The sequence below is a fragment of the Pleuronectes platessa genome, chromosome 6 (genome assembly GCF_947347685.1).
Source record: "Pleuronectes platessa chromosome 6, fPlePla1.1, whole genome shotgun sequence".
In the NCBI taxonomy this organism is placed as follows: domain Eukaryota; kingdom Metazoa; phylum Chordata; class Actinopteri; order Pleuronectiformes; family Pleuronectidae; genus Pleuronectes; species Pleuronectes platessa.
In genome coordinates, this window is record NC_070631.1 from 4,127,162 (window position 1) to 4,137,042 (window position 9,881).

The 9,881-nt window shown below is 45.2% G+C and overlaps 1 protein-coding gene across 1 annotated transcript; it reads right to left on the minus strand.

The window, feature by feature from the left end:
• Positions 1-870: 870 nt before the first annotated feature.
• On the minus strand, positions 871-8,791 carry csrnp2 (cysteine-serine-rich nuclear protein 2). The gene is made up of 5 exons (XM_053425586.1): positions 7,793-8,791; positions 5,889-6,061; positions 5,455-5,717; positions 4,435-4,731; positions 871-3,857 (listed from the first exon to the last, which is right to left on the minus strand). Exons 2-5 carry the CDS (start codon positions 6,046-6,048, stop codon positions 2,910-2,912), a joined length of 1,668 nt encoding a protein of 555 aa, XP_053281561.1. The 5' UTR covers positions 6,049-6,061; positions 7,793-8,791; the 3' UTR covers positions 871-2,909.
• Positions 8,792-9,881: the final 1,090 nt, after the last annotated feature.

A 9,881-nucleotide genomic window follows, 5' to 3' on the forward strand; every position in this document is an offset into this window, starting at 1 on the left:
ATTTTGACTTCTACAATCAGTCGTTGTAGCCGGTGAAACACAAGATGCCTCAGTGTTCAGCTGGGAGGGAAACACTGAAGATTGTGTGTTTTCTTTCTGCTTCTGACTGTTCTGAGGTCAGTGAGAGAGGACGTTGTGTCTAGAAGAGACTCTAGAAAGGAGGATGGATAACATGCAGAGAAACTACTGCAGGGACTGAACTCTGTGTGACACAGATGCTTCATGTAAATGATCAGGACGTGTTCACAGGGAACTGAGATAATGCTGCCGCCCAGTGGTGAGAAACCATACTGCAGCCAGTCACTGTCAGGAGCTGCTGAATGGGAGGGCTGCTTATTTTCAAATTTTCTATAATTCAAAGGAAATAATCTAAAGATTAATCAGTTTGCGGTGGGTGATTGTGATGATTATATATAAAGAATTGTGTGATATCTTGTGTCCATTTTCTTTTCAATTTCAAACAAGGAGATATCGGCACAAAATGCAAACTTGCACTGGAATTCATGTCTCTTCAAATAAGTAGAAAAAATAAATAAGATTCAAAGCTTCCCCTAATATTGAAGTAATGCATTGTTGGTGTTTATCTTTTTTTGTTTCTATTATGTTTCATATTGAAATCTGGATTATAATCACTTATGTCAATTTAGTTATTGCTTAATTTTCTTACATCATTTTCTATTGCAATAATTAAAAAAAAAATATATATATATTATTTATTGTCTTTGATTTTAGATTTTGTATGACATCATTTGCTGTCTTTGATCTCAAATGCTATTGTATGATTTTATTTATGTTTTGTTAAAGAGTAGAAAGGCTCCTTACAAATAAATGTATCATTGTTATTCTAACAAAAAACACACACACAAAACGTTTTCCTTTTTGAAATTAGTATTTTATTGTTTTCACTTTTGTATAAAAAAACTTTTTGTCCACTTTAGGCAACAGTTAGCATGACAGTCGTTCTCACCGCTCCTTGGATGAAGTCAAATCATATCAGTCTTTCCAACACACTCACACTCTCTCCTCATTCACGCCTGACAGACACACAACCACGTGGTGCACCCGAGTTGATTTGATGCGGTGGTTTCAAACCCAAGTCTATTGTCACATGAGAACACAACAATAACTCCAAATGGACGTGAGCGTCGTCTCATCCGGCTTGAAACAACAGCTTTGGTGCAAACTCTTAAGTAGATTTATATTAAGACAGTTTAAAAAATAAAAAAAACATTAAAAAGGCAATAAAGTAAAAACATCAGACGTCTCCTACACGGCAGCACATCCTGTGTTTGGCGTCACTTCAGGCAACAAGACAAAGGATCGGTTTAGTGTCAGAAGAGTCGGCACACTTATGCAGATCAGCATCAATCAGACAAAAGAGACGTTTAAAGACTGAAACAGTTACACGTTTTCATTGACATACTGGATGACTAGAACAACCTCATTCCACAAAGGCCCCGGTAATGATGTTCTTTGCAGTGCAGTAGCTATTGCGTTCCTACAGGGGGCGCTCCCACACTTCACTTTAACGTCAGTCATTGAGAAACAGCTCCATGAAGAAAAAAGAAATCATATTTCTCATGATGGCCGGGAGGAGAGGAGAGAATCGCAGATCTGTAACGTCAGCACCTTTCAGGAATAAAGTACATATCCTCACTAATATACCCCCCCACCCCCTCACTCACACTCACAGACACACACACACACACATACACACACACACACACATACACACACACACACAAAGAGTGAAAATAATAGACACAAATTCAGGTTTGTGGTCAATCTGTTCCATAAATTAGTGACCTCACATCATTTCATAGATCTACCTTCAATAGAACAGGCTGTGGTTTTTTCGTTGTCTCTTAAAAAAATTCAGATTTCTTCATTTTGATATTCAACTTGATTCAGAATCAAATCTTTAACGGGTGGACACAGAGAGAGGAGCGAGGCGTTTCCCTCGTGACGCGGTGCTGCATCAGGAGAGCAACATTTCCTTTCACTCAAACATAAACAATGACCAACATCATCTAAATTCACCAAATACACAACAAATAATATCATAGGCATTGCAACTACAGGTCAACTAGGTTTTTTAGTGTTTTTTTTCTCTTTTTCTTTTACTTCCCGATGAATCGAAACACATTTTTGCCCGAGCAGCGACCGAGGCCGGACCTCTGAGTCCCGATGCAGCGGAGCCACAGACACTCACCGCCCTCAGTTCACCACGTTCACACCTATTTTGAAAAAAAAAGCAGCAACCTCGGCTCTCTCTCGCTCTCTTGCACTTTTGCAAATGCATGTACAGTACACAAGAAAACAAGTATTTCCAGGATTATTAGGTTTCTTTTCAGCGGAGGAAACTATCAGAGGCCGTCCTTTGGCTCGACCACAGAACGACGAGTGGAATGGAAACTACGCCGGTGAGTATCTGACCACACCAGCTCCTTAAGCACGACAACAACTATTTGTGTTGAACGGCTTTAAATACCAACACACACAAAAGGCTGACGTCAGCATTCACGTCACACTGCTCTGTCTGCTGTGTAGGAAATTATCAAAACACTACTCGATGTACTTCTCATCGACAAATGACTCCTACACACACAAAAGTGTTTTAATGTTTTTCCATTAAGGCCGCACTCATCCCCCCCCCGACAGAATTACGTTCACCGCTTGTAACTGCATCCGTTTGACTTGTGAGGAGTGATGTGTATGTGCTTTCACCATCTCCCCCCCCCCGCATGTATCGTTATACTCGAGCTCATCCTCCATGTATTTTAGTGACGGTCAATCCGAGAGATTGAAACCTGGGATCACTCTCGATGATAGCTGTAATAAATGTGTAAATATGTAATTTATTCATCTTTGATGAAGCTATTGTGCAAATATCTGCGGAGAAGCTGGAATTAGACTTCAGGAGGCAGTGGATCCAGCTCCCCCTCGGAGCAGGAGGCCCCTCGGCGCTGCTCCTCCAGGAGGCTGCGCTGACAACTCGACGTCTTCTCCTCCTCCACTGCCGCACGTTCCTCTGAGCAAAGCATCACGTCGCTCAGGCACTTGCCCAAACTCGGCCTGCAGAAGATTTTTCCAGGCGAATCATCCTTCGACTCCTCTCCACCTCCTCCGTGTTTCCCCTTCACAGGGTCGCCTCCTCCCGCTTGTTGTTCTTTCACCAAGCACTCCTCCTGCTCGGCCTCCTCCGCCCTGGGCAGCGTCTCAAAGGCTCCAGGCTCGATGGGACTGAGTTGATAGTAGAGCAGAGACGTGGAGTCTCGGAGGAGGTCGGAGGGGTTCTCCTCCTGGTGGTCAGAGATGCACAGCACTGTGGCCCCGGTGGGGAACGGCCCCTGCAGGAGGACCTGCTCCACACCCGGCACCTCCGCCTGCTCCGTCAGCTCCCCTCCCAGAGCACCAGGCAGAAGACGGAAAGGCTCGGAGAGACCTCCAGCCCCCAGCTCCTGCTGCAGCGCCTCCCCTTCGGCCTCCTCCCGCTCCCTCCTCTCCTGCTCCTCCGCGCTCTGCAGGTGCAGCACAGCCGTCTCGTTCTCCCGCTCCAGGATGTCCTCCTCGGCCAGGAGGTCCTGAACCTGTCGGACCGCCTGCAGCTCCCTCTCCTCCAGCTCGGAGGACAGGTCCGGGGGAGTAGAGCAAGTGGAGCCGCGGGAGGATATTGGGTCGGATTCAGCATATTGGTCCCCGGGCCCCTGGATGAGCAGCCTCCTCTTCTCCAGGTCCAGCTTCATGACGGTGTGCAGGTAGTGGGTTCGAACACGCAGCGGGTTGAACTCGATGCGTCCGGCTCCGTTTCCACAGCCGTCACGAGAGCAGCCGCACGGGAAGGACATTCGATCCACCTGAGGAAGGAAGCAGAGGAAGTGGTTTCACTTTCTCTCTCATTAGGTTTGAACTATAACAGGTCACGGTGAGAAAAGAGAAAAACACACACAGACTTCTTCTGTTCTGGTTTTAAATAAACATTAGATATTGATCAAATACACTTAAGTATACCTCTGCAGCAGGATCCTTCTTTTATATTGAAATTAACCAAATTGTGCTTTATAATTAAATCATATCTTATATATTAGCTTACATTGATGAACAGGCCTTTTTTCATGATTGTCAAAGTAGGAAAAAGTGTCATTAATGTCCCAACAAGCAGCTACACAGAATTCAGTCATAAATCATTTCTTATCTATTTATCATTATTTTCACCTTCACCTCTATGAAGAATCTTCAGAGGGAAAATAAAAGCTTCTACAAAGATGACATTAAATCAAAAAATGATTGAAGTGTGGAAAACCAGGCGCAGATTTTATCGAGCTGAGCGTTCGGACTCATCCGAGCCTCAGCAGACTGCTTCTCTTCCTTCTGCACACACACACACACACACACAACACACAACACACACACAAAAACACACACAGTCATTACCTGGCACTTGATACCGGCCTGGCTGCAGCCGCAGTGTCGGGGGTCGCAGTACAGACGGCAGTCGCAGCCACACTCCTCCCTGGAGAGGCGGATGGCTCTGAGCTCGGCCTTCTCCCTGGCGTCTATGCGGGCGATGCCAGACGCTCGCAGGAGGACCCGGCGGCGCTTCGTGGGCAGCGGCTGGAGGAAGAAACAGTCGTCCACCTCCACCGCGTCCACGTCCAGGTCCTCGTCCGACACGTCCTCCAGAGTCAGCAGGTCGGCCTGGGCGCACTCCACCGTGCCGTTCCTCGTCATCTGTGGACAACAGTCAGTGTACAGCTGTGAGGACGTGACTCGAGTGATTCCTTATTTCAACTTATAGATCTTTAGAATTGAATATAGGTGAAAAATGACGGATGTTATATCTAAAGTGGGGGACATATCATTGTTTTAACGTAAAAAGTTTTCCATTCTAAGTAAATTCATAATCCTATTTGAGTCCCAAGACAAAACAATTAGGATTTAGTAAAAATCTTAAATTGAAGAGTGTATAAATGTCTTATTGAGTAAAAAAGACAACAATTTCCTGTAGTAGAGTAAAAGCAAAGTACATTAAATATGAATAAAATATCGTTAGTTTTTATGCTCCACATATTTGGAACGAGCTCCTGGATGCAGGTTCGCTGCAACACTTTAAAATCAGTGCCAAACACTTCCCTGTTTGCCAGGATCGTTTATTAAATCAAATAATTAATATCTCTCTAACAAAGCACTGTTACTTCTTTATTTTTATTTGTTTGTTAGTCTTTTTTCATTCTCCATATTTACTGTCAAGTCAGTCTACTTTTAAGTTGCCCTTACAATTTGATGTAGCTCACCTTCCCTTGTTAATACAGTGTAATAAACACATAAAAGTTATTTCCACCTGTAATCTACTCTGTGTTTATAACTACATGATGAAAACATGACTCCTACAATCAACACTCTCTGACTAACCTGTGGAAATCAAACCCTCGTTCCCTCAACCAGCGGATTTACCTTCATCTTGCGGGCGTTGAGCTTCTCTTGGCGCAGGTGCTGGAGCAGCGTGGTCCTGTGACTGGTTTCCTGTTCACGTGCGAACTCGCCCAGTGTGTAGTTTCTGATGGAGGAGTGGTGGCGGGCCATGCCCAGCGAGCTGCCCCCCTGGCTGGGCACGCTGGTGAAGCCCTGCCGCCGGGGGAAGTAGTACACCGTCACCACGTCGAAACGCACCCGCTTCCCCCCCGGTGACGGCTTGTGCTGTCTGAGGATGGAGGTCGCTGGAGGAAGAGGAAGAGGAGGAGGAGGAGGAGGAGGAGGAGGAGGAGGAGGAGGAGGAGGAGACGTATCGTTACACATGAGTAAAGCCTGAGAGTACTTCTGCCTAATGAACTGCTCTGCTGGGTTTCAGAGAGTACTGCCTCTAATGTGTGTCCCCGGTGGTTCCTTACGGGTAAAGGCGGTGCTGGTGGGGGGGTTGAGGCTGTCGCAGCTGTCGGCACTGTCGCTGCTGGAGATGTCATCGTCTGAGTCCTTCGGCGTGGAGAACGGGGAGCCGTGGTCCACCTCGTCATATCGTCGTTTGAGGCTGAGGGCCGGGGCTGCCTCCATGGAAACTCGGTGTCTGAGGGGAGAGAGACAGATGCAGGTGAATGACTCTCAACACAGGCACAAGACCAGGTGACTTCAGCTGTTTGGTCCTGTCTCCTTTCATCTGTATTCCAGCTCCATAATTTCCTCTCTCTCTCTCTCTCTGCACCCCCCGCCCCCCCCCGCCCCTCCCGAAAACCTTTCTCACATGTAATCAAGTCTAGAAACGTGACCATAGCAACTAGGCAAGCATGGGCTACACAAACGGCTCTGAGGCAAATGATCTGATCGGCTTTACTCTCTTTATCTCTTCATTCTCCTCTCTTAATACAGTTGTAAAGAGAGCAGGGAGGCGTGAGTGTGTGTGTGTGTGTGTGTGTGTGTGTGTGTGTGTGTGTGTGTGTGTGTGAGATCGATCATATCGGCAGGAGAGGTCAGACAAGGTGAGCGGATGGAAACAGCTGGATGTGTGTGTGTGTGTGTGTGTGTGTGTCTGTGTGTGATGTTATAAGTGTGTCGTCACGCCGCATCACACAAAGTTTTTGATTTCCACCGCACAATCCACATCAATACATTTTTAAATATATCTTTAAATAACTAAATACAAGTGGTACCTTAAGCTCATGATGTGATGAGTCCCTGCAGGGGGAATACACACTGACACAGCAGGTAATAACTGGTTTATCACACAACTGTGTGTCCTGTGTAAGGCCTGGTGCAACACATTCAATCATCATTCCTCACACTGCAGATTTTACTACAGTACAAGGTGCGAAATATTGAAAATCATGACGTATATTCGTTTATGTGGATCGTGTGTTGAAAATCTGAGCGATGCAGCATGACGACAAACATACAACATGACACATGCATCAATCCTAACACAGCTGATTACTGGTTTAACCTGCAACTCCACATGTGTGTGTGTCAGGGGGTTTAACATGTTAGACTCTCCATCTGAAAGGAGGCAGCTACAGCAGGTTTTAAAGCCCCTCACACGGAGCACACAGCCGCAGACAGGGACAATATTTACTCATTCCTATAACACCCAACACCTCAGTTTGCCCTGGAGCTGCGTGGACACACAGGGCCTGATAGAGACAGACCCTGGAGCTGCAGACGTGCTGGTTCCACTGGGATTTAAAAACGCCTTCTGATAAAACCGAGAAGGAAAAATTGTAGGTGCAACTGTGACACCGACCTCTGAGCTCAGGGAGAAGCTGTGACGACTGAATGTCATGTTGCAGAGGGAGAAATCATTGAAAATCCACATGACTCAGTAAGTAATCGATAGAAGATACCAGTGGAATTCAAAAAGCATCGACGTGAACCCATTTTCCAACTGGGACTCGCGTAGAAATAGAGTAGAGGCTGCATTTTGATGTGAATGAAAACCAGTCACCCTCAGACTGTGTGTCTGAGTGTGTGTGTGAGTCTGTGTGTGTGTGTTTGAGGACAATTGTGACTTCCTGGTGTATTTACCTTCAGGGGAACATGCAGTGTGAAGGAGGTGTTTGTTAAACTTGCAGAAAGCCGACCAGATTGTTGTGTTGTGTTGTGTTGGGGGAAGGTTGGATGTTCTCAGTCTGACGTGCACATTTTCCTCTCTCTCCAATGCAAATACACAGAACCACACGTAGACACACACACACACACACACACACACACACACACACACACACACACACACACACACACACACACACACACACACACACACACACACACACACACACACACACACACACACACACACCAGTCTTACCTGGGGCAGAATCAAAGACCCTTATTCCGACCAGCTCGTCGGTGGTTTCTCCTCCCAGCAGCACCAGCAGCAGCAGCAGCGCATCAATCCTCTAATAACGCGTAGTGAGATGATGGTTTTCTGGGGAGGTGTGGGGGGGGAACCAGTCTGCGATGCAAACCCAACTTGATTTGCCTCAAAGCCTGAATGATTGTCAAAGTGCAGCACGGATCTAGGATCTGATGTGAGGCTCCTCCAGGCTCATTGTTCTGGGGGATCAGGCAGAAATCAGGAGCTCTGCAAGTTCCTCGGTTTAAAGGCCACAGCGGGAGGAGCAGGAGGAGGAGGAGGAGGTGGAGGAGGAGGAGGAAGCGTCAAATGATCAGATTTATTCCCAGACACTGACAATCTTCAATTTTGGAGAAATCCGCTGACATCTGTGTTCGTTTATCCTCCGGGTGTCTGTGTGTGCTTCTCACCGGGGCGGGGATCGATGGTTCCGGGCTCGGCTTCTCTTCGTCCTCTCGGTTTTACGCGTTTTCTTTGTTGTGTGTTTCTGTTTCTTTTTTGGCCCGATTCGTTACAATGTTGCCGTTTTGCCTTTGATCTTGAGGAGAAGCCGCCTGTTCCTCCCCGCTCCGCCCCGGCCCGGTTGTTACAGTGTAACAATGGAGGCACCGATTCTTCCCCGCAGCCGTATATATACTTATTGTGACATCACAGGCATACCCTGCACCAAGGCATGCTGGGAAATATAGTGACTTTCCTTCTTTTTTTTCTCCGCTTCTTTGTTCAAATTGACCAGAAACAGATGGGATTTTTTTGGGATGATGGTTGCTGATATTAAACACTAGAGCTTTTATAATAACAATGATAAAGATGATATTATTATTATTAGTAGAAGTAGTAGAGGAGTATATTGACTGGCTGGTTAAAGAGACAGAAAGAGATACTGAGCCGGCCCGCTTGGAGAGGCGACATCTTCACTTTTGCAAGTGTCAAATACATCGTAGATCCTCTGATCCCTTAGATCTTTGAGCCAATCGTTTGGCGAAAGTCTCAGAATATTCAGATCACATCATTACACGTTTTGGTGGATGTTCTTGTGCAGGTGCAACAACATCTTTGAGGAGTAGTGGGACGGCAGAAGAACTCAGAATAAAAGATGTATGGGGAATAATAATATATGTGCATTCATTGCACTGCTGCACACGTAATAATATTAACATAATAATGACCATTAGCAGGAGGAGTAGTAATAGTAGTGTTAGTAGTAGTACTATACTTATTGTGAAATCACAGGCATGCCTGGAACCAGATGCCTGCTGGGAAATTTAGTGACCTTTCTTCTTCTTTTTGTTGCTTCTTCGTTCATATTGAGCAGAAACATGTGATGTTATTCAATTGTTTATATGGTTTCCATGACGCAGATGATATTAAACACTGCAGCGACTTCTGATTTACTGTATGTGGCCTGTGAACATCTAGTTACCATGGCAACGTGTATGTAGTAAGTCTCCAACAAGATGAGTCCGTGTTCATCACATGTCAAATGTTTTGGATTTCACCAGAGTCATCACATACTCTGTGTTTTATTTAGGTCTTATCTTCCATGATGTCATAACATGGTTTGTGTACATGACAATTTAAAAGTTGTGATATTATTATTAGTAGTAGTAGAATATACTGGTGACATCACACTGGAGTGATTTTTGTTCATTTTGAGCAGAAAAAGATGTGAATTTCTTTGACAATTCAAGATGACATCAAAGACCTCAGCTCAATCTGAATTACCTCTTTACAACATTATTATTATGGCCTGGTCAGAATGTATTTACCATGGCAGCACATTGAGTGTCCATGTTTGTACTTATCTGTGGAAGCTGTGTAATAAATAGTATTATTCATATGTCGTGTGTTTATTTTTCATCTGTATGTATTTTAGGTCTTATCTTCCATGTTGGTTTTGACTACATGTTCTATTTTTCATGTTGGGTTGTTTTCATATTCCTTTGTGCTACATTTGATTTGATTTAGTTAAGCAGTTACTTTTATTGTGACATCAGAGGCAAGCCATGCCCCAAAGCATGTTGGGAAATATACAGTTTGT